Raw genomic sequence first — 25,603 nt, 5'->3', positions numbered from 1 at the left:
CATCCCCAAAGTCTCGGGATAGATGGATCTAGAGTTTTGGTCCAGACCCATCTCTACAACAAAGATTTGGCAAAGTTATCCTAAGACCCTGGTACGATTTATTTCAGGAGGGAAGAGTTGAGAGAACATGAGTCACAAGAATCTAACTTGGAGATATATAAAGGGCGTGTGCAGCTGTACGTTACATAGCACTGTGCCACCCAGACCTCCGCAGCTACACCCTGAAAATTGAGATTCATATGGCCCAATCCTGCTCCTGCTGAAATTTTGCTGTTGACTTAAATGGGAGCAGGATCAAGCCCACGTATAGCAGAGATGGAAAAGACCTAGTAGGTCATCTTGTCCATGCCCCCTGCCAGTGCAGGACTGATCCACACTGCACAGTCTCCTGTGCTTTGTGAAGTCTTAAATGACTCTAGCCATGTGCTTCCCCTAGGAGACTGCTCTACAGTTTAATGACCCTTAGTTTTTCCTGATATTCAATGTAATATTCCCTGCAGATTTACTAGCGTGGAACAAACTAGAAACCTCCGCCTAATCCAAGCATCCTTGGTTAAATGCCCCAATCTGGCTTAAAAAAACACCCCTGCATTGCAAGAGGCAGCCACTCAAGTAAAAACGCCTTAGACAGAAGGGCTCTCATAAAGCGACTCCAGCCTGCCACCCATTTCTCAGTTATAAATTAGACAAACTGTTATGCAAACAAACCAATTTGTTATGTCTCTATAAATTATCCTCCGCTGGTTTCCACCGAATCAGTACCAGCCAGTCAGTGTCTGTCTAGTCTTCGCAACGGTCTCTCAGGAGTCTCTTTTAGCCAGCCCCACTTTGATCCTGCACTGCAGGAAGTGAGCCGTGATGGCACTACAGGCCACCAGGCCAAAGAAAGAGGCACAGGACAGGTAGATGGAGAGGGGTCCATGTCTACTCAGGAAAATCTCCTGCCTGATCTTGTAATCCAGGAAGATGGCCTCCAGCTGCGAGAGCGTGCAAAGGGCCAAGAACATGTGGAAGATCTGATGGGCGTGGCCGATTATATCACAGGAGCCCGGGAAATACTTCTCGGGGACTGGGCAGGAGAAGAAATAAGCACTGATTAGAAAGAACAGTATCTGGAAGGTGTGGTACCAGGCAGCCTGCTCCTCGCAGCCCCCCCAAGTGGCACATGACCACCCGGTGTGCAACTGGGCTGATGTCCAAGACGAACGCCAGCCCTGCTGGGATCACCTGACACATCTTCCTCATGAGGGGATAGGGGCGCCGGTACCGGTACTTGGCGTAGCAGCAGCCAGCACAAGAGAGCCAGCCGCAGAAGGCAGCCGCGGGGAGGAAGAAGAGCCAGAACTTGTCGTACCAGGCTTGGTCCGCACTGTAGTAGAAATGGGCCAGGGCACTGCCGTATTGGTAGACGCTGACCCCGACGTAGTCCACGAAGTAGAAGGTGTAGTGAGACAGCTCCGACTTGGATTGCAGTAGGTGGGCCAAGAGGCTGCAGGTTAGGTAGGTGAGGGAGGACAGCACGAAGATGAACAAAGGCAAGGCTGAGACGTCCAAGGACAGCTCCTCTGCTTCTGCAAAGGCCTTGAACCTCAGCAACACAGCCAAGGCCGCCAGCAGGTGAGTCCAGACGTTGACCACCTCATTGTGCTTCTGGAACAGGCTGAAGAAGTAGTAGCGCCACTCCTGGCCGATGGGGCGGTACCCCGTCTGGATGTACGGCTCCCGGAAGAGCTGGGGCACGTCGGATTCTTCGACAGTGCAGGGCATCTTGGGGAAGCCTTCCTCCAGGAGTCTGGGGAGGCGGCGGAGCTGCTGCCCGCTGACGGACAAGGTGCTGATACGCTCCAGGATGGCCGTCATCATGCTCCCCACGGCAGAAGGGAGTCCGCAGACGGGTAAAGCCAATCCCTCGCCCTGCAGTGAGGAGAGAAATGGGAGCAGTGAACAGCAGAATCAAGCCGGAACGGAGCCAGGGAATGTGAATCACACAATCCCAGGGTGTGTGCTGGGCGCAGCTAACAGGAGGCTATCGGCCACGCAAAGGCCTGTGCTCAGTTGGGGTTCTACATAACCTAGCGGGCCAAATACAGCCTGAAGTAATGCCACAGCTCCGTGGACAGGACTGTCCTGATCCCGGTGGTTCCTACAGCGCCAAGCACACAGGATAACAAATAACAAGCAGCCCCTGGATTCTATCCCGTTATCATCTGAGGGGGAAGGCTAAGATCTGCCATCCCCCCTCCACTGTGATTGGAGGAGCCCAGCCGGCTGGTCCCCTCCTAGGAAATAAGCACTCCTGGGACATCTCCCCCATTGCTCTCTCTCTGCTGTGCGTCCCCCACCCCACCGGAAGGGTGGCAGCAGAAGGGAGTGGGGGAAACACAGGAGATGAGAGACAAAGGGCAGTCGCCCCAAGAGGGCTTCCTCTCCCCTCAGCCCCCTGTAAGGTCTCCCTCCCTCAGCCCAGTCCCTCCTCTCTCCCCATTACCTCCCCCTCTCCCCCACCTGAGGAAAGAGGAAGGGCTTGAGCGTCACCTGCTGCTCTGCTTGCCAGACTGGGGAAGCCATGAGGCAGGGTTACAGAGGCAGCCAATGGGGCACAGCAGCCTCTAGTGGCCAGTGGTGAGAACAGCAGCACTCTCTCCCTCCCTGGGCCAAGCTGCTCAGGGCAGAGGGGTGCTTTGGGTGGGGTTGGATCTGGGAGGTTTTGCCCTAATTATTGGGAGAGTCACTGCACAACAGCAAGCAAGGGCCCGCACCGTGCTTTGAGCTTGCAAAGTGCTAAGGATTTCCCCCGCGGGTGCTCCGATACCATGAAGCACAGCACGAGAGCTGAACAGAGCTTGAGTTCCCAAGGCCGGGAGGTCCCAGTCTTAGTGGGCGGCCTCTAGCGGTGCATCTACACAGCTCACTAAGCCTGGGTCTGTGGAAGCCTGCATTCACAGACCGTCTGACTCAGCTCTGTGGCTTCACCTGCCTCCACACTGCAAAATAACAGGGCTTGGACCCAAGTCACAGCAGGACTCGGGCTCTGAGCCATCCCTTTGCAGGATCACAGGATCTGGGTTCTGAGTGCTTGCTGACCAAGTCAGACTGATTTGGGTGTGGACGGAAGGAGGGATTGGGCTCAAAATTGAGTCAGAGCCCGGGCTTAGTGTGCAGAGTACACATACACTAGGAGCTGCTGTAATAATAAATTAGGGATGCAGGCTGAGCCACTTAACTTCCGAACCAAATGCACACCTCCTCCTGGATGGGGAGCACTGGGCGCCGCCGGATGGGGCCAGACCCCTCTCCACTACGGAGCAAGCAGCTGGTTCAGTTGACATTCCAGACCTCTCCCTTCGCTGGCAGCAGTTTAGCAGCTCTGCAGCAAGGAGCGGCCAGAGAGAAGATGCTGTTTTCAAGAGACAATGGTGATGTGACCCAGGGAGTGCTTAGCCTCGCCAATCCCTTCTCCTCTTTCTAGGACCTGCCTTGAAACGCAGCCATGTGGCTCCGATTGTTTTAAGATCCAGTCAGTCAGGCTTGGGGAGACATGTACTTGGACTTGCAGAAAACCTATGACAAGGTCCCTCATCAAAGGCTTTTAAGCAAATTAAGCAGTCAGGGATAAGAGGGAAGGTCCTCTCATGGATCAGTAACTGGATAAAAGATAGGAAACAAAGGATACAAATAAATGGTCAGTTTTCACAAAGGAGAGAGATAAATAGCAGGGTTCTACCAAGGATCTGTACTGGGACCTGTGCTGTTCAACCTATTCATAAATGATCTGCAAAAGGGGGGTGAACAGTCAGGTGGCAAAGTTTGCCGATGATACAAAATTACTCAAGATAGTTAAATCCAAAGCTTACTGCAAAGTTACAAAGGGATCTCATAAAACTGGGTGACTGGGGAATAGGGATGTAAATATCATTTAAAAAGTTAACCGTTTACACAAAATATTTTTTAATTGTTTAAACGGTTAACTGATTAAAGGGCCATCCAGCTGGCACAGCTGGGGCCGGGACCGCTCTGGCAGGCACGGCTGGGGCTGCTCCAGCCGGCGCAGGACCACTGGGGCCAGTGGGCCGGCCGGCGTGGGGCTGCTGCGGCCAGCTGGCTGGCCCGGAGGTTAACAGTTAAGGTGGGTTAACCGGTAACACTGATGCTTACTGGTTAATCGTTTAACATTTTACATCCCTACTGGGGAACAAAATGGCAGATGAGATTCAATGTTGATAAATGCAAAGTAATGCACATTAGAAAATATAGTCCCAACTGTACATATAAAATGATGGGGTCTAAATTAGCTGATACCACTCAAAAAAGAGATCTTGGAGTCACTGTGGCTAGTTCTCTGAAAACATCCATTCCATGTGCAGCAGCAGTCAAAAAAGCGAACAGAATATTGGGAAGGAATCATTATGAAACGAATAGATAATAAGACAGAAAATATCATAATGCCACTGTATAAATCCATGGTATGCCCACATCTTGAATACTGGGTGCAGTTTTGGCCTCCCCATCTCAAAAAGATATATTAGCATTGGAAAAAGTACAGAGAAGGGCAACAAAAAAATATTTAGGGGTATGGAACAGCTTCCATATGAGGAAAGATTAAAAAGAGTGGAACTGTTCAGCTTAGAAAAAGAGACGAGTAAGGGTGAATACGAGAGAGGGCTATAAAATTATGAGTGGTGTGGAGAAAGTGAACAGGGAAGTGTTATTTATCCCATCACATAACAAAAGAACCAAAGGTCACCCAATGAAATGAATAGGCAGCGAGTTTAAAACAAACATAAGTACTTCTTCACACAACGCACAGTGAACCTGTGGAACTCCTTGCCAGGGGATGTTGTGAAGGCCAAAAGTATAACAGGGTTAAAAAAAGAACTAGATAAGTTCATGAAGAATAGGTCCATCAATGGCTATTAGCCAAGAAGGTCAGGGACGCAACCCCATGCTCTGGGTGTCCCTAAACCTCTGACTGCCAGAAGCTGGACAACAGGGGATTGATCACTTGATAATTGCCTGTTCTGTTCATTCCCTCTGAAGCATCTGGCATTCGCTACTGCCGCAGGACAGGATACTGGGCTAGATGAACCATTGGTCTGACCCAGTATGGCCGTTCTTATGTTCTTACATATAACCTGACCCTCACAAGTCCCAGTGAGCTGGCCTTCCTGGCCCCTAGAAACAGCCACCGCTGTCTGGGATTCTTGCACCAGATTGCTCTGTTCCCTGGCAACCACCATTGCTAAGCTCCGAGGCACTGGGGTGGTGTGTGATTGGGAGAGGGTTAGAGCTCCCCCACCACTCGCAAGGCCTGGGAGTTCCAGACACATTTCTGCAGCAGATGGAAACCTGCAGCATGAAATTGTGGGGTCTGTAGCAACCCAAGCAGTACCATCCCCTGCCACAGGTAGCACCCTCCTAAGGGGTGGTGGAACAGGCCCATTCCTCCTGCATGCTGGGCAGCAGCACAGTGGACTTCCCTGAAATGCAATGCCATCTGAGGCTCCCTGGGAGGTGATGTAGCTCCACACAGCTCCCCTTGCAGAGCTGTACCTTAGCCCTCAGCCTTTTCCCTGCTGTCTGGAGGTGGAGGGCTATACTGCATGGGAAGATCTCCCTGTGAAAACCCTCAAAGCCACTTTCAAATCTTTCCTTAAAACTCCCCTCTGCGGCAATGCCTATGATGCCTTCAGCTATGGCCAGGCAGCTGGTGTGCTATGACCACTCTCTGTTATACGCAGAATGGTCTTACTAAGTGCATTGCCACAGACGCTGTGCAAACCCATAACAGAGAAGGTCCTTGCCCCCAAAGAGCCACAATCAGCCATCGGGCGTGTGCACCAGGTAACCAGACGATTTTCCCTTTGGTTTGTTGAGTCCACCGCTCATCTCCCATTTTATTCTTAGACACTAAGGGCATGTCTACATTACAATAAAGGACCTGCAGCATGGCTGCAACTTGTCCAAATCAGATGACTCGAGCTCGCAGGGCTCAGACTGTGGGGCTAAAAATTTCAGTGTAGACATTTGGGCTTTAGGCTCGGGCTGGAGGTTGGGCTCTGACACCCTCCTGCCTCGCGGGATCTCAGAGCCCAGGCTCCAGCCCGAGCCCAGATGTCTACCCTGCAATTTTTAGCCCCATAGCCTGAGCCACGCAAGCCCAAGTTTATTGACCCCGGCTCTGAGCCACAGGTTTTTTATTACAGTGTAGACAGCCCCTAAGCTCTCCGGGGCAGGGACCATTTCTTTGTTATAGGTTTGTACAGTGTCCAGCACAGGGACATCCTCATCCCTAAATTGGGGCCTCTAGGAACACAGGCATTGCCAGACTGGATCAGACCCACGATTCATCTAATCCACTCTCCTGTCTCTGACCGTGGCCAGCACCAATGCCTCAGAGGAAGGTGTAAAAACCCCACAGTAGGCAGAGGTAGGGTAACCTGCCTCCATGAAGGTCTCATCTTAATCCCTTAGAACTTGTCTGAAACCCGGAAGCCCAAGGGTTAATTTCCTTTCCAAAACGCTTTTAGTTTAGCATTTACTATTACAACTCTGGGTACTACTGTTGCCTGTAGACACTAATGTAATACAAACAATAATGACAAGCTTTGGACTCGATCCCGCAAACACCTATCTATGCTTGTACTTTATGCATCTGAGTACTTCCATTGTTCTCATTATAGAACTCCTATTCCTCAGATAAAGAGAAGCGTGTGTATCTATGTTTGCAGGGTCAGTGCCTATCTCCTCAGCAGACATGCACTCAACAACCACCGTTGTGGAGACGGTTCATATATAAGTAAACACAGAGGAGTGTTTTTTGGGGGGGCATGAACTATTTCAGGGGTGGGCAAACGACGGCCCAGGGGCCACATCCGGCCCTTCAGACATTTTAATCCGGCCCAGGGCTTGCCCCACTTCGGCGCTCCAGTCGGGGAGCAGAGTCGGGGGCTTGCCCCGCTCCACGCGGTTCCTGGAAGCAGTGGCATGTCCCCCTCCGGCTCCTAGAAGTAGAGGCAGCCAAGGGGCTCCGCATGCTGCCCCCATCCCAAGTGCAACCCCCGCAGTTCCCATTGGCTGGGAACCACGGCCAATGGGAGCTGCAGGTGTGGTGCCTGCAGGTGGGGCAACATGCAGTGCTGCCTGGCCGCGCCTCTCCATAGGAGCCGGAGGGGGGACATGCCACTGCTTCTGGGAATTGCTTGAGGTAAGTGTCGCCTGGAGCCTGTACCCCTGACCCCCCCCTGCACCCCAACCTCCTGCCCCAGCCTGGAGCCCCTTCCTGCACACTGAACTCCTAATTTCTGGACCCACCACAGAGCCCACACCCCCAGCCAGAGCCCTCCCACACCCCAACCCTCAATTTCGTGAGCATTCACGGCCCACAATACAATTTCCATACCCAGATGTGGCCCTCGGGCCAAAAAGTTTGCCCACCCCTGAACTATTTTCTCCTTCCTCTGAAGCAACAGACACTGGCTATTGCCAGAGACGGGATATAGGGCTTACTGGACCCATTGTATGATCTGGTATGGAAGGGCCTGTTAACTAATGGCTCCACAGATCCTCCCAAAGCTACTTCACTCAAACACAAAGGGAGAGAAGGCCGGGACATGGCAAACACCACAGGAGGAGATCCACATTTGAAGCCAACGCTCCTGAACTAAAAAAGTCGTAGAAGAGCCAGAAATGAAGGGTCTGAGTCTGATTTTGCAGTGACCCGGCTTTCCCCACTTCCTCCAACAACCTAACCAGTCCGTAAATAGAGATCTGGGTGGAACTTCCTGCTTCCAGCAGGCACTGGTCACCGCCGTTAAAATTGCAAAAGAGTTTCTGGCAGAGCACCCGGTTCTTTTGTTTTCTGAAAATAACGCCTCGTGGGGCTGTCATTTGCCATGTTTGGCAATGGGGAACTTGTCTGGTGAGTCTGACTAAGTCCCCTTCGGTCACTTCAGGAGAGGAAATTTACAAAGTTCTTTTCGTTTTTTGTTTTCAACAGGGCTATGGCAAAAAAACAACCACCCTGAAGCGTGAAAGCTCTTTTGGACAGTGCCCTCACTAAGGGTTGCTGCCTTGGCAAGATATTTAGGAGGGCCTGGAAGGGTTCACATGGGAGAGTACTTCTGTATGCTGAAGCCATGACAGCTGTGTTGTGCAGTGCTGCTGTTGTCACCCGCTGCTGCGCCGTTTCTCCTGTGAACGTTGTGGTCCGGATCCTGGCCTGTGGCTGAGCAGCATTTGGTGCAGCTCCGGAAGGGTTTTAAGCTACATTTGGGTCCCATTCCCCCTCCCTATCCCCCAATCCTGGAGTTATGGGAGTGCTGGGCCATTCCCTGCAGGAAGAAGGAGCAGCTTCAGGGCTGCTCTGTTTTACGCTGGCTGCCCATGCTGCTGTCCTGGCAGCCACAGATCGTCATGGCATAAGGATGCACCAGCCACACCCCCTTTTCTCCAGCCATGCCCCCCGTGTCAGCAGCCAGGAAGGGCCAGTTCAGAGGCTGTCACCGGAAGATCCCCCTGCAGAATGAAAACCCTCCAGTGGCTCCGTCTACCAGAAGGGCACAAAGCAGCTCTAATAGACTGGAGGATCTGGCTCTCGCTATTCAGATCCCTTCCCTATTTAGCTTTAACCTTCCCTCCTATCCCCAAGGATGACTGACCCGAGCTCAGTTGCATCAGGGAAGGTGCGGAGAGTGGAACCAGACCAGTGCTTCTCCCCCACAGGAAGCAGCAGCCCCCGGCTAGCGCTGCCTGGCACGGAGCTATCAACTCTAGCAAACAGCGAGGAGAAGCAAAGCATCATGGGGAAGGAGGGGCCAGAGGCTAGCGGGGGAATGGGTTGACAATGCTAAGCAGAACTCACTCGGAGTATTTTGTCTCCTGGTGCCTTGGATACTCATAAAGGGCCTGATCCTAGAAGCTGCTGGGCACCCACAATTCCCACTGACGTTCAGCTCAGCACCTGCCGGAAGCTGGTCCAGACTCCTCACACTAGGTCCTGCAAAACTCCCACTACAGCAAGGCTGTCTCGGGCCCTGAGTGTGGGGGGGGGAGAGTGCAAAGCAGCTGCCTCTCCTTGCACTGCTGGTGTCTGACACTCGCTCCCGTGCAGGGGCAGCCAAAGGGCTCAGCACCACTTACGCCTCCGCAACAGAGCTTGAGGTGGGAGTTACGGATGCCTCGGCCTCGTGCTGGCCCTCCGCACAGGGGGGAGTTTCACCAAGGCAGTGCTGGGGCTGCATAAGACTATGTCCGGCAGTTAGGGTGACCAGATGTCCCGATTTTATAGGGACAGTCCAGATTTTTGGGGCTTTTTCTTATATAGGCTCTTATTATCCCACACCCCCTGTCCCGTTTTTTCAAACTTGCTATCTGGTCATCCTATCTGCAGTAGCCCTTGACCCTCCAATGGGCAAGGGCTACTGCAGGGCCTTGCTTCCCTCACTGGCCCACCCAGCACATCAGACCCCGCAGTGCAGTGAGTGCGTGCTGCATCCCAAGGCCATAGCAGCAATCACCTTCCCACCTGCCTACTTCAGGAACAATCCCTCCACCAGGTCACACTGGGGTGCAGCTCTGCACGGACCCCAAAGCAGGACTGTGCGGTAAGGGCACGAAAAACCTGTCATATCACAAATGTGGCGGAGGTTTTCTGCATGGCATTTATGGGATATCGACTGCTCCCAGCATAGTGTGTCGTTGGTTCCTTGTATTCCCACGTCGAGGCTACTCCAATACAAATAAGAATAAAAATAACGCTCTGGAAGGAAAACACGACCACACATCTTGCAGATAGGATGGTCTCTATTCTAATGCAGAGATCCCATTGTCTGGTGTCTCCAGCTGACAATCAAACAGTCCTTGGGTTTTGCACTACGCCCCTGCATGAGCACTGACCCTGTGCTGCACTGTGCACACCAGCTTGTTATACACCCTAACCTTGCACTCCCCACTGGGCTCCCAGTCCCTCTCCTGATACAGCCCTTTTTAATTATTATTGAGCTTTGATGCTGAAAACTCAGTTGAAGCATTTCACCCTCCCTCAATGCCCTCCATTCCCACATGCAGGGAGCAGCCAAACACGCTCCTCCCCGCACCACGGTTCTGGAGCCGTAACACCGCCTCAGGGCTTAGATGACTCTGAATTAGAGCAAGGTGAAGGCCGTTCAAGCCCCAGACTGGATTTCTATCCCAATGGCACTCTCCAAGCTCACAATCCAGCATCGATTGTCCCCAGCAAGGTCCAGAGGCGAGGGTCGCCTGCTGGGAATGTCCTGCACCAGGCCCCTGATGTTTAAACCTGGGCACTGGGTGCTGGAGCCAGAGCTGGCTCCAGCTTTTTTGCCGCCCCAAGCGGTGAAGAAGAAAAAAAAAAGAAAAGATAAAGCCGTGATCGGCAGCACTTTGGCGGCAGCTCTACCGCGCCGCTTCATTCTTCGGCGGCAATTCGGGGGCTGGTCCATCCCTCTGAGGGGACTGAGGGACCCGCCGCCGAATAGCCGACGACGACCCGGACGTGACGCCCCTTTCCATTGGCCGCCACAAGCACCTGCTTCGTGAGCTGGTGCCTGCAGCCGGCCCTGGCTGGAGCACGTCAGCTGGCCTTCGTGGTCAGGGGAAGAGAGGCAGTCACAGCACACAGATCACTGAGGGCCAAGCCACATGGAGGGCAGTTGTGTAGCAACTTCCTGCGACAGCTGTAGCTTCCATGTGCAGGCACTTGGTACTCACCTTTCAGCATATCATCAGCCTCTCTTCTGCGGAATCATTGCTTGGGGGATGCCCACTGGCCCGTCCCAAGGGAGATGGTGTGTAACCAAAGCACCATGCTAACCCTTCCCCATCTCTCCTTTAAGCAAACAGCAGCCAAGAATTCAGCCCTACCACGGAAAAGTGAAAGCTGGGTGGTAATCGCCAGGCTACCAGTGAGAACAGCTCTTACCAGAGCAGGGAGGACGGAATGGGCATCGCTAGCTTGAGTGACAAGACCCAAGGCCCTCGTTAACCCTTTGGAGCCTGCAGACCTGGCTCTACACAATACAGACCTGTTTATCCGAAGGGCTTGGGGCCCAAACCTCCTGGATGGCCCCGGGGGATCACTGCAGCCGCCTGCACTGGGGTCAGAGGATGGCACTGGGGCTCTGGTTGAGAGTTTAAGTTAACCAACGCTCAACGGAACGCTGTGGCACTGACATAAGAGGAGTCAGATGGTGGCTAGCACCTAGCTGAGCGGACACTACGCTGGTGGGCGCAATATACAAATCGAGCTAGGCAGATTAGACAGACGCGGGTGTGATGACCCCTTCTCCTGCAAACAGGGCACTCATACGCGGCCAAAGCAACATGATCGTGCGGTCCTGAAGCCTGGTTCAGCCTGTGCAGGGCTCCTTGCTCATTCTGCTCAAAGGCTGGGGGAGACTGTGCAGAGGGGTTAGGAGCAGGTCAGGCCAGCTGGGTACAAGCATGTGCATGTGGACTATACAACCCTGGGTGCCTGGTCACACCCGTTACATACCCTTGGCACTGCAAGTCACAGAGGACATTCAGCGAGGTCGCTGCAACTTTTGGTAGTATCCAGCCAGCCAGCGTCTGTACTAGACTAGTACTGGCTACAATTAGTATGGTGTGTGTCAAAGTGTAGGCCATCCAGAATCTAGGTAGGGTCTGCTTTTCAAAAGTGCTGAGCCCTCAAGCTCCCATTGACTTCAAGTGTACCTGCAAACGCTTAGCTGATGATAGAAAACAGACTGACACTCCAAGCAATCATGTAGCTAACAGTCTGGAAAGCGCTAATGTTTAAAGGGATAAACCACGGCTAGACATTTTTACAATAATATCCTGGCATTAAAGAAAAAAATCACAAGAAACACACTTGAAACCTGGATAAACAGCCCTATGTTAAGAATCTCCTAGGTGGCTTATTTTAAACAGAGCCCATGTGAGCAGGAACAAGTTGGCAATTTCCAGCAGTCATGTGGTGAACAAAGCAACAAGCAATTAATGTTACAGAGAAAAGAAATCCAAGGTCAGCACTGGCTGTTTCCCTTTCACAGAGCTTCTATTCTCTCCCTTTCGCGGGGGTGTTGTCTCAGCTGAAAGCTGCATTCATTTGTAGGGCGTCTATTTCAGAATCTGTCCTCACCCCGCTCTCTGGGGGATTCAATTATTTTGCCTGTTCCCAAACAACATCAACTAAGTGTCATTTGTTTGGGATCTGAGAAAAGGGAAAGACTGAGGGGACCACAGCCAAGTTGTGTCATTACAAGCCCAGTAAAAATGTGCAAATTCAAGGAGAATGATCCTTTCCCCCCTTTTATTAATGCCACAAAACAGGTTTAAAAGAGTTAGCAAACCCAAACTGTTTCTAGACCTTTACTTTTGGTCTAAGTCTAGAGGGGAGGTTTGAATGAGGAAAATCTGATGCTATGTGACAATTCTCTATTTCCCCATCACTTTGGCCTCAGAACTGAGAGACAGAGATTGTACTGATCTGGTATGTTTACTTGCAGTATGTTATTCAGTCACTAGATGTCTTTGTGTGGTTCCTGGTAAACAAGGGTGACAAAGCTGGAACTGGAGCTGCATGGAAGTCTGTTTGTATCTGTATTTGCAATTGTTTTCTTTAATAAATGTCTCTTGTTTAAGAAAGACCGTGATTCTCTATAACATGACAATAGCAATGGTGAATGATCTCCCCCTAGCAACCGCCCAAGTCATTACTATTACTATTTATGCAGTGCTAAAAGCATGCTTGCCACTTATGGCAAGGTTCTAGTGCCATCGGCTACAAGGTTTTGTTGACTTGCCTGCCGGCTCTTGTGAGGACGGATGGGATGGCCCTTCAGCAAAATCATTAGAGATTGTTGACATTTTTTGAAATACAAAGTTTTTGGGTTGAAAAAGAGCCATTTTTAAAAATCAAAATATTTTTGCAAAAACTATTGATGTTAGCTAATTGTTTGTGAAATTTTCTGAAGCATTTTTCATGGGCATCTTTATCAAACATCATTATGGAAACTTTTCATTTACAAAACAAGGTTTCCGGTAACAATTTCAATTCACAAAAATGTTGCCAAAAGTTTGTTAAAAATGCAAAGTGGGCCCATTTTGAAGCCTACACACAAAACAACTTAGGAATTTGTCATAAAAGTTTTCTCCCTGACTAGCTCCAGAATTCCTTCTCCCCAAAGAAACTCTGCCTTCTGTCTTGCCATCCCTCCTGTTCGATGTGTATGTGAAGCCACTAAGGGGGACTGCAAAAACGAAGGGGCACAGTTTTATTAGCTGACACTCAGCTCTATGTCTCCTTTGAAATAAAGCTAGGTTCTGTTGGCTCATTACCTTCCCACTATCCAGCTGAGACTGGGAGCTGAGAGGGAGTGATCAAACCTGCACAAGATATGCCTAGTGCTTGGTGGCAGTGTGTAGAAGAACAGAAGTTGAAGGGTTATGTTTAGCAGTTGTCATGACGGATAATGGCCTCCGTCCCTGTTGGAGCCATGACTGCCCAGAGAGCAGCGGGGACCACTGCTTCCTTTCATTCCTACTATCTGTAGCTGGCCAGAAGTTGTGACCATACCTCTCTAATGTGGGCCATGCCACAGCTACACACATGGCTGTCATTTCCAGGCTCAACAAGTATAATGTTCTTGAATTGAGATGACCCTGGTAGTCCCCCTAGGGCAGTGGTTCCCAAACTAGGATTCATGGACCTCTGGGGGTTCGCGAAATGTTACAGGGGGTTCTCGGGAAAAAATTCCCTAATGGCAGACAGAGCTGTCCCTAGGGACCCCGAGCAGCACAGGGCCAGCAGCCTGGAGCCCCTGGACTTCCAAGAGCTAAGCAGATCAAAGCAAGCGTATCTATCACACTGAGGAGATTTAAACTTCAAGACTCCTTATAAGAAATGGAAAGGGAGGTGGATATTTTTTGCTGTTTTTAAAATTAAATAGGCAGCTAGTATTGTTTATAAAATTATTATGAAGAACAAGTTTAAGCTTTGTTGTAACGTGTGTTGTTTGCCTGGACTGCTCAAGACCTGAATGCTTGTGTAGGAGGAACTCTTTGAGTTGGCTTCTTAAATACCTTCATGCTGTTTCACATCTGATACTCCTTGATGAAACATAGGCGCCTTGTCTTATAACAGGCTTATTCAAAGTGATACAAACTATGAAAGTGAGATCTTGGAAGAGTGTTGCCATTTTTATAATGTAATAAAAATACTGTAATGATAAATAATAATTAATAATAAATAGTGTGTAATAAGCTTGTCATAAAAACAAATTTTATATTTCCAAGATCTCTGCTTTTATAATTTATACTCAGATAAAGAAGAAAATCCCTGGAAATATTCATTTTTAGGAGGGGGTTCGTGAGACTTGACATTTTAGTGAAAGGGGTTCACAGGTTGTTAAAGTTTGGGAACCACTGCCCTAGGGCCCCAGCGGATGCTGAATGCAGCTGCTTAATGGCTGAGCGAGGCAGGTCACAAGGGGTATGTCTATACTGCAATGTAAACCCGCTCTTGAGCCCAGGGTCAAAGCTCAACCCCCTTATGTCCACACTGCAATTGCGCTTACCCAGTCCCGGGACCCTGCAGGGCTGGAGGGTCTGAGCTCAAGTCAAGCTGGGAAATAGGGTCCGAGCCCTATTGCTTTGCAGTGTAGCTGCAGCCATGCTTGACTCAGGTCCCAGGAGTCATCCGCATGTATCCCACAATTCCATGGGACAACTTCCTTAGTCCTTTCTATCCCAACAATCTGCAATCCACTCTATTGAAAACGGAAGCCCCCGCCCCTTGGCAAAGGGCAGCAGCTCAGGTCGGCGTTAACCCATTCTGTTCTGACCACTGATCTGCAAGCACACTATCAGAGAGCCTCCTGAATTTGCAAAGGAGAGCGAACTTGTAACATGTAGCGCAGGCAGTAAAGTTTTCCCACAGCGTACCACGGTCTAGCACGGCAACATGGAGGGGAGGAGCGCTATGGTCTCTGGGATGTGGTTACTTTGACTCGGGTCCTGCAGTGCAGATGCCAGAGCCCTAGGTTTGAGCACAGGTTAGAAAATCCGTAACGGAGGGTTTAAATACAATGTAGATGCTCAAGCCCAGGGTTCCCAACACAGGTTAACTGACTCCAGTCCCACTAACCGTGGGCTTACACTGCAGTGTAGACATACCCTAGGAGCACATTGCTCTGGTGACTGAATCTCTGCACTGGTTTCTACTTGCAGTTCAAGGTGTTGCCCGTCTTTGGCTTCTCTGTGACAGTGATTAGAAAGAAACTGCCCCTTCTCAGCAGTGAAGACCAGTTGGGGGAGACCGGCTGTCAATTCCTTGGGCTAGACACTCCCCGACAATGACGGGGCTCTCTCAAGTAAGGAGCCCCCCTGCATCTCACCTGAAAGGCACCCACTAGGAACTAGACTGAGAACACCACCTCCCACCAAACGGCCACCAGATGATCATGTCTTTGGGTATCGACTGAGCTGAGCTTGAAAGGATGTAGTGAGAGATGCACTCACCATGGACTTGATCCAGAGTCCACTGAACCAGGAGTCTTTCCACTCACTGCTCTGCATATCTAATCAGGCCCACTGCCCATTTGCACTCCCCAGTCAAATCGCCTTAGAACAAACTCACTCCTCTACAATCGTAGAAGTAACTTGGTCTAGAAGCAAATAGCAGGCGGGGGGGAGGGGAAATAATGGAACTTATTTTGAAATGAGCAGCCTAGCACGACTGTAAATATTTCCCAGCCCTAACCCACGTGACCATTGGGAACTACTATTGCCCTTGGCTGCGAAACAAAGAGAACATCACATACTTGCTGTTAGTAGCTCCCGGCACTCTCAGTTGTCACTTCCTTTTCCTGTGGTGCATAAACCTGTCACCTCCACATTTCCTGCCAACTGCTACAGCTTGACGGTGCTGAGTGCTGTGCATTCAGATAACTAAGGGACAGATTCTGATCTCAGCTACACCTGTGCAAATCCAGACTTCACTTGAATTATTCTGGATTTACACTCACGTAGCTGAGATCAGAATCGGTCTCTATGTTTGCACTATCCCCGTAGTAACATATAAGAGGGCAGATTCAATGAATTTACACTAGCGATGAATTTCACCCAAGGTCTAATAGGTGGCAGTAAAGGATGCAGTGATATTTTGATTGGGGGGAGGGATAGCTCAGTGGTTTGAGCATTGGCCTGCTAAACCCAGGGTTGAGAGTTCAATCCTTGAGGGGGCCATTTAGGAATCTGGGGCAAAAATCTGTCCGGGGATTAGCCCTGCTTTGAGCAGGGGGTTGGACTAGAACCTCCTGAGGTCCCTTTCAACCCTGATATTCTATGATCTAGGCTCCAGTTGTCAGACATGCTGAGCATCTACACCTCTCACAGACAGGAACTACAGGAGCGCAGCATTTCTGTAAAATCAGATCCCAGCTGTCTCACGCTGTGCATTCAAATATCAAAGCACCAACATTAGAGGGCACAATTGGAATACGTTTCTTAACTGCTCTGTGTCTCGGTTTGTGAATCTATAAAATGGGGCTAATAATACCTACCAGTTTTTCTAGCACATCCTTGTGTGTGTGCTTTGAAATCCTTGGACAGAAGGTGCTCAAAGTGTGGTTACTACATCATATATTAAATAGATAGGTTTTATTTCTACACAAAGGGGCAATCCGGGACCCACTGAAGTCAGTGGGAGCTTTGCCACTGATTTCAATGGGGCCAGGATTTCACCCAAACTCCATCTGATTTCTATCAGTCAAAGGACACATTCAAAGCTCTCACCCAAGTGAGGGACTGAATGGGTCAGGACATTAGAATTGGGCTATAGAACCTTTTACCTCTAGGTCACTCCTTCAAACCCAGACTAGGCAGAAACCAAAAGCTATTCCGACCTGCTGGTTACTTGGTTCTCTATAGTGAGTTGGTGGCTCCAATCTGGTTTCCACTAGACGGCAACCACCTCCACCACTGGTTCTCTCAGATGAGAGGGGCAGGACGTAAATAGGCACATTTCATAAGCCCTAAAACTCGCTTGGGCCAAAATGCTCTAATGTGGGCGCTGTTGGGCACCCATATTAAACTAGTTGGGTTTCCAGAGTTTGCTGACCCCACAAATCCTATCAAAGTCAACAGGAGCTGCAGGTGCTTAGCAGCTCTGAAAATCAGGCTGCATTTACTTAGGGCTGGTCTACACTAGGGGGGGGATCGATCCAAGGTATGCAACTTCAGCTACGCGAATAGCGTAGCTGAAGTCGAAGTATCTTGGATCGAATTACCTGGGGTCCAGACGGCGCGGGATCGACGGCCGTGGCTCCCCCGTCGACTGCGCTACCGCCGCTCGCTCTGGTGGAGTTCCGGAGTCGACGGTGAGCGCGTTCGGGGATCTGGCTAAATTGATTGCTACCCGCCGACACGGCGGGTAGTGAAGACGTACCCTTAGGGGCCTAAATGATGGATTTAGATGCCTAATCGTAGGCACCCATGTTGGAACATTTTGGCCTGGAGGTTTCAAAAGGAAAGGCGTGTTAACAAGGCGCAAAGCTCCTCAAATCTGACTTTATAATATCTCCAGCTATAGCATCTGTAGCACAATGCACTCAGCCTGAAGTGTGTGGAACTGGGATGGGTACTACAGAATCTTATGGCAACTCCCACGTCCTGTGCATCCACTTAGATTTGCTGCTTAGGCGGCATGGCTGCTGTTCTGTGTTCAGCCTCTGGGGCTGTGAACTCAAACAGTACATAGGCAGGAGGTGGAAGTGTCTAAATCAGGCCTGCACAACATGCGGCCCGCGTGGGCTCACTGTGCGGCCCGCGGGGGTTGAGTAGGTGGGCTCACTGTGCGGCCCACAGGGGGGTGAGTAGGCAAGCGGCGGGTGAAGGAGGGGGGCTGAGTAGGCGAGCGGGCGGGCAGTGGCGGGGAGTAAGTAGGCGAGCCGGGGGAGGGGGGCTGAGGAGGCGAGCGGCGAATCGGTGGCTGACCTGTTCTATTGATCTGGTCTGGCTCCCATCCCCTCTCCCAGGGCCAGCTCCAGGCACCAGCAAAACAAGCAGGTGCTTGGGGCGGCACATTTCTAGGGGTGGCATTCTGGCGCCGGCCATCATAGGCGCCGACTCCGGGGCATGGGGAAAAAGTACTCCGGGGCATGGGGAAAAAGTGCCCCCGCTGCCCCAGCTCGCCTCTGCCTGCTCCCCTGAGTGTGCCGCTGCCACTCCGCTTCATGGGGGGGGGAGAATGCAGCACGCCGGGGGAGGAGGCGGGGCTGGGGATTTGGGGAAGGGGTTCAGAAGGGGTGGAGTCGGGGCTGGGCTGGGGGGAAAGGGGCACGAAAAAAAGGGGGGGGCGGCCAAAAAATTTTTTGCTTGGGGAGGCAAAAATCCTAGAGCCGGCCCTGCCCTCTCCAAGGGTTGCAGCTGTCTGGAGGTGCCTGCCTTCCACGCCTTCCTCATTCACACCTCATTCATTCAACAGGGCAATTGATTACAAAGTGGGGGGAAGATCTTATTCTACTTCTAGCAAAAAGACATTTTTTTTTTACCTTAATTATACTACCTTAGGGGCCCGCTATAACAAATTACCGAGGTTCAATACTGCTGTTTCGGTGGGGTGGCGCTGGGGAAGGAGGGTTTGTTTCCACGGGGCAGGTGGCGCGGGGGTGTGGGGGTGTTTCGGCAGCGCTGGGGGGGTTGTTTCCATGGGGCGGGTGGTGCTGGGGGGGGGTGTTGTGTTTCGGGGGGGGGTGGGTGGCGGTGGGGGGGGGGGGTTGGCGGCGCTCAGGGGGTTTCGGCCCTCAGCTGTTTTCTTTGGAGTAATATGGCCCTCGCCGCTTTACGAGTTGTGCAGGCCTGGTCTAAATCCTGAAAACATAGCTCAGTGAGACAGAACAGTGCAGGGAGGCGATCTCAAAGGGCAGAGCTGCAGAGGAGAAGGCTCTTGCACCAATAGCGATGAGAGTGTGTGAAGTGAGGAGGTGGTGGAGGGAGCAGGAAGTGATGGAGAGAGAGAAGGTGCAAGAGAAAAGACTGGAGCAAGTCTGCGGAGGGTTACAGAAAAAAAGAAAATGGGCCTAATTCTGCCGTCAGACACACAAATGTTCAGCTCCAAAGGGAGCTGAATACAGGGAGCTGAAGGCAGGATTTGTCCCCATAAGTATTGGGAATTGGCGTCTCCCAATTTACAGAGATTAGCCATCAAAAATGACAAGAGCTGGAGTCACCATTTAAATCCCGGGACAGCCACCGGAATGTCAGGTCTCGCTGTTTTCTGGCCTGGAGGCAGACTCAGCTAGCAGCCAGCTCAGCTGTGCTGAGCCATGTACTTCTCAACACCAACACTGCATTGTCGGTCAGTTGTGTTGTCTCCAGCAGATGAGAGTTGTGCATCTGGTACAACAAACAGAGTACTAGGGCCTTGGATGAGGGTGAGTTATGACAAAACTGTGCAAGGGCATCGCCAGACAAAAACATCAATGATCCTGGAGCTCCAACACAGGGAAAGGCAGTTTGCAAAGTCCTGCCAAGATGAGATGTGCTGGAGAATTCTTCTTGGGTTTTTTGGTGCCTGGGGGACAAGAGCGGGTAAGTAGACTGAACTCATTCATGGCTGTGAGCCAGGAACTGAGGTCTAATCCTGGCTGCTGACTCTGCCCTCTGTGCCCTGGGGAAAGTCACTATGTCACACAGTTTTAACCCTGGATACCTTAAGTTAGACACCTAAATACGTGGCCTGATTTGCAGAGGTACAGAGCTCCCAGAGCAACTCCTAACTTGCTCAGCACCTCTGAAATGCAGGCTATGGATTTAGGTGTCTCACTTTAGGCATCTAAAATTGAAAATTTTGGCCAGAATCTTTCTGTCACAAGACAATATCGCTCATTTGTACAGTAGGGACCGTAGTCCTAACCAAATTCCAAATGAAGTCACTTTCTGCCTTCCCAAATTGCAGTTTCAATATAGGATATAGGATCCTTCTTCACCTCTTGTCCCAAATCATTGTGCAGTGTTACTACGTACCCCAGAGGTGGCTGCATTTCAGAGCCAATGCACATGTATAGCCTACAAAGTAGTTTGCAAGAGGTCATCACCACTGCCCTTATCCCCTGGACAATGCCATGCACCTTCAGCATCAGCCAGTGGTTGGGCTGGGCATACCGTGGAAATGAAGCAGACCAAGGTCCGTTATGGATATACATTCCACCAGGTGTAAGAAAAATTAGAGTGCAGACTCAGCATTGTTAACGGTTGCTATGGCGGAGGTGAGTCATGGGAATCGGTAACAACGAGCGTGAACAGTCACAGATACGCTTGAGCAACCACAGCTAGGAACTACCCTCCTAGGCCTGGGAGTTATAAGAACATTTTAGAAGGCAACTCTCGACTCTTTGGATACCCTCCATCTGTCCATTTCCTCACTGTAGATCCAAGGCCTGTTGACCAGGAAATCTTCTTCCTGAATCAGTACAGGACCAATACCCCAGTACGGGGTTAGGGGGTGCTATGCTGCTGGAGGGGTATTGTGGAGGGGTTTGCTACTGTAGATGCAGAATCAGGAACCAGTCTAGCAAACCCTTTCTCACACAGATAGATCCATTGACTTTGTGGAGATGACTCATGTGAGCAAGGCCTAGCCACACAAGAGTTTGCCAGATCAGGCCCTCAGAGAGGTCATTTGATGAGAGCTAAGAAAGTGCTCTTAGTTCTGCTACCCAGACCGGGGAGGGAGGGGGGGTTTACAAGTGTGCTGCACTGCGTGAACTGTGCTCCCAACTGCATTACATTTAAATTGTGGGTGGGATTTTTGTGATCAGATGACCAACTGCAGCATGCCAAACAAACAAAACAAAACAAAACAAAACTGTGAGACCATTGTGAAAAGCAACAGGGCAGTTGCCAAGAAAATCTCCCACAGCACATCCTGCTGGACTGATTAGTTTTGCTATAAACATGTCATCCCCACAAAGACAAATGCACAGAAATACTTTTAAGGCTATGAATTCTGGTGCCACAATCACTAGAAAAAAATGTACACACATCATGCTCATCATCAGCCACGCCTGTAAGCAGAGAATGTGACACCAGTGAGTAAGATTTCCAACCCTCCAGGATTACCCTGGAGTCTCCAGGAATTAAAGACTAATTTTTAATTAAAGATTATGTAATGTGATGAAACCTCCAGGAAACCAAACCAACCAAAATTGGCAACCCAACCAGTGAGATGTTCTCAGTCCTACCCTAATTGCCTAGAGCTGTGGATATTTTCCACATCAGGTCTCATTTACATACTAGTACCTCCATCCCCCACCCTCCTCCAATCTAGCAAGGAGCCCCTTCCCATTTAGCAATATGAAAAGGACAAAGTGATCACAACGCCGACACCTGTTTGTGACACTACCTCCAAGAGTCACAACCCCAGGCAAAGAAGCCCTGGCTTAGAAACTCTTCACAGGAACTTATAACTCGTGGGGAATTTATTGCACAAACATGAACACTATCATTAAAGGGCCAGTAAAGGTTGCTGGGAGAGGGTTCCTGACACAGCTATAGCTAAACCTTGTAAATTATTCAGAAACATCAAGTTGTGCACATAGCTGCTTGTGCAACCACATGATCTCATTGTTACCCTCATCCTCCCTCATTTTTCCCCCTCTGTTGTTTGTTCTGTTCACTTGCTGCACAATGTTGCAATCAGATGTAAACTCTTCGAGATAGGTGCTCTGTAGACACAGATATATGGGCCCTAACGCAAAGGGGCCCTGATCCCGATCGAAGCCACTGGGCACAGCCTCAGTGGAAATATTAAATAATAATAAATGATGCATAGGATATTTTTAGAGTCTGAACCTCCTTGCAACCACATGGGGTTGGTGGGAAACACCCTTAGCAGCAAACAGGAATAAATAAAGAATGTTTTGGTGGTTTGGCTTGATTTTTCTCTGTGTTTCTAGGAATTGTTAGACAACATCTGGATAAATTCACACTGTCCCTTAATACTAAAGCAGGAGCACAACCTCTTTATATAATCCACTGTTATGGTTCTCTCCCATATACAAAGAGGTAACCATATACTTTCAGCCTGAATGATTTTTTTATAGGGAAACAATCAAACAAGAGGGAACAAGAGTGATGTCTCCATGAGAAGGCACAGCATGCGTGCCATTTCTGTAACATTCTGCATGGAACAGCAGCTGCCCTCTAGGCTGACAGCCTTGTTAGAAAGGAAAAGGGGAGTACACAGAAAACAAATAATACTAGCTACAGAGCAATCAACCCCACATTTACCTTGTATTGTGTTTTTCATAATTGTACAGTACTGGTAAGCGGCCTTTTTTTCAAACTCAGCAACCATGTTTTCATGACTAATGATACTTTGTGTGCTAGAGCTCTTTTTCAGCAAAGTACTTCACAAAGGTTGGTGAGGGTTACTGCCTCCGTTTACAGATGGGTAAACTAAGGCACAGATCTTAGTTAAGTGAGCAGCCCAAGTTACTTTATGAGATGGTGGCAGAGATAGGAATAGATCTTAAATCTCCTGCTGACAATCCATTAGATCAGCAATACGAATCACAGATGCGAAGAGTGCGGGAGGGTTTGTCAGATTCTCATGTAACTCAAACACATGGCTAGCCCTCGGACCCTTCCCTGCTGTCCCCTCTCCCCCGCAGCCTCAGCTCGCCGAGCCGCCAGCGCTGTGGGTGGTGGGGCTGCGAGCTCCTGCCGGTCAGCGCGGCGGCGGGGCTGGCTCCGGCCGGGCAGTGCGGCTGCCAGGCCTGCTGCTCTGAGTGGCATGGTAAGGGGGCAGGGAGCTGGGGGTTGGATAAGGGGCAGGAGGTCCTGGGGGGCAGTTAGGGGACAGGGAGCAGGGGGTGGTGGGTGGGGATGAGGTCCTGGTGGGGTGGTTAGGGGCGGGGGATTCTGGGAGGGGGCGGTCAGGGGACAAGGAGCAGGGGGTGTTGGATGGGTCGGGAGTTCTGAGGGGGTCAGTCAGGGGATGGGAAGTGGGAGGGGGCGGATAGGGGGCAGGAGCTAGGCTGTTTGGGGAGGCACAGCCTTCCCTATCTGGCCCTCCATACAGTTTCAGAACCCCGATGTGGCCCTCAGGCCAAAAAGTTTGCCCACCCCTGTTTTAAATCTTAATCAGTCAAGGTAGACGTGCAAGCTGTGGTTCTCAAACTGTGGTTTGTAAACTCAGGCTATGTTTTCACTGCAGAGTTAATTCTAGTTATCTATCCTCAAGTTAACTTCTCTTGAGTGAGCCTAACTAAAGTGGTCTCTTGAACCCTCTCCGGACAAAACATACTCAGTGCCAAGCGGCAGGGGGAAGTGGTTTGCAGAATGAAATCAATGATAAACCACTCATAAAATCCAAGAAATCAGAGATGGCAGAGGCCTCTTAGTTCACGTATCAGGTGCCCTACAGCATGTTTATATACTACATGCAACTGAGTATATGTGTGTAAAAATTAATACACATGGGGCTGAGATTTCACCTTCAGTCCCACTGGAGTGAGCCCCAAAGGAGTTACTGTGTGTTGACTCCTGTGTGACTGAGAACAGAATTTGGCCATGAGATTTTAAGCAGTGCTTAAGGTGAGGGGGGGGGGGGGGCAGGGGACACAGACCCAGGAAAAAAAAATTGAGCAGAGTTGCTGATAGACCCCCTACTCCCACTTCTTCCAAACCACTGTAAGTACTGGTTACAGAAGTTTAAATTATAAAGTACAAAGGCAGAGAAAGTGGCCAAAGGAAAAAGCAAATTCGGGCTCACTTTCCCTTAAGTGCAGGGTACTTCTTTTCCAAATACACCTCTACCCCGATATAACGCTGTCCTCGGGAGCCAAAAAATCTTACCAGGTTATAGGTGAAACTGCATTATATCGAACTTGCTTTGATCCGTCGGAGTGTGCAGCCCCGCCCCCCCCAGAGCACTGCTTTACCGTGTTATATCCGAATTCGCGTTATATCGGGTCGCGTTATATCCGGGGAGAGGTATACTAGTGAAATATACAAGCAACAAAGGACCTGATCCAAAGGTCATTGAAATCAATGGAAAGACTCACATTGTTTGACTTCAGTGAGCCTTGAATCAGGCCCACAGCTAATACACACCTTGCAACTGTGTGTGATGTAAAACAACACATCCCAGAAAAGATACAAACAAAATAGTGCATCCCGAGAAAGGCAGATCAGAAATATGACCAGCATCATGATGTACTAATAGTGAGCCAAATCCTCAGGTCCTTACTCAGCTGTTAATCAAGAGTTTTGCTTGAGCAAGTGTAACCCACACATCTCCTGGGTGTGGTGTTCTGTCCCATCTAGTGGCACCAAGACCATGTAAAGAGAGAGATAAAATGAGTCTGCTCTAGAGCCTTAGCTAACAGCCAGCTGACTTTTAGCTCACGCACTAAGCTCCAGAGGTCTCAGGTTCGATGACGACTGGGGTCTGTCGGTGTTACACAAGGGTAACTGGTTTTGGCCCAGGGATCTGAAAGCCTCCCAGGCTTATGCCCTAGCCACTGGGCCATCCTTCCTTTCATACCACCAGGATCAACACCGTGTGGAGCGTAGTACAGGCACAGCTATCTCTGTGGGTGCGCAAAAGGTGCCCAATTGAAAAGATGTCCATCTCTGGGACGGACAGAGGTACCTATCTATCCTTTGGGCATACGAGGGGTGTTCAATCTAGGTGCTCAGCTGAGTGGGGGTGGAGCACAATGGTATCTATCTATGTTGGTGTACAAGGGGAGCTCATATCTGGGCCCTAATTGGTGGGGGGGGGGGAGACAGTGGTGCTGTCTGTGTGCTACTCTGGGGGTGCCCATCTCTGGGGGACACACACAATGGGTGCCTATGTATTTCTGTGCCGGGGTGCCCATCTCTTTCTGTGCCAAGGGTGCCCATCTCTAGAGGGGGTCACACCGGGGGTGCCCATCTCTTTCTGTGCGGGAGTGCCCATCTTTGGGAGGGTACATGGGGGGTGCCCATCTCTTTCTGTGCCATGGGGGGCCCATCTCTAGAGGGGGGGGTGCCCATCTATATCTGTGCAGGGGTGCCCATCTCTGGGGGGAGGCACGGGGGTGCCCGTCTATTTCTGTGCAGGGGGGGTGCCCATCTCTGGGGAGGGGTGCACGGAGGGTGCCATCTATATCTGTGCAGGGGGGGTGCCCATCTCTGGGGGGAGGCACGGGGGTGCCCGTCTATTTCTGTGCAGGGGGGGTGCCCATCTCTGGGGAGGGGTGCACGGAGGGTGCCCGCTCTGGGTGCCCCACGGGACCTCCCAGACTGGGCGGCGCTGCTGCCCCGCGCCCTGCGGGCCCAGCCCGGGACCGGTGTCGCTGCAGACTCACCGCGCCTCCAGCAGCAGCCGCTCCCTGCGATCCTGGAGCGCGGCGGCGGCAGCCACGGCCCTGGGGTGCCCGGGATGGAGCCGCCGGCCGGCCGGGCTGCGCATCTCCCGCCGGGGCTGCCTGCAGGCGGGCGGGGCCGGGGGCTGACGGGGAGCCCTGCCCCGCGCATGCCCTGCCCACTGCGGCCGCCTCCCTCGGCAGCTTCGCTCGGCACCTGGCCGGGACCCGGCATTACAGCGGGGGGG

The 25,603-nt window shown here is 51.0% G+C and overlaps 1 protein-coding gene across 1 annotated transcript; it reads right to left on the bottom strand.

Annotated features, from left to right (window-relative positions):
- PAQR8 (progestin and adipoQ receptor family member 8) lies at nt 1-25,445 on the bottom strand. The gene is given in 3 exon segments (XM_024205336.3): nt 1-1,154; nt 1,156-1,914; nt 25,359-25,445. Coding segments are annotated over 2 exon segments (1,062 nt in total). The 5' UTR covers nt 1,864-1,914; nt 25,359-25,445; the 3' UTR covers nt 1-800.
- Nucleotides 25,446-25,603: the final 158 nt, after the last annotated feature.

This window comes from Terrapene carolina, unplaced genomic scaffold (genome assembly GCF_002925995.2).
Source record: "Terrapene carolina triunguis isolate 2854851 unplaced genomic scaffold, T_m_triunguis-2.0 Scaffold42, whole genome shotgun sequence".
NCBI lineage: Eukaryota > Metazoa > Chordata > Testudines > Emydidae > Terrapene > Terrapene triunguis.
This window is presented reverse-complemented; position numbering and strand designations above follow the sequence as displayed.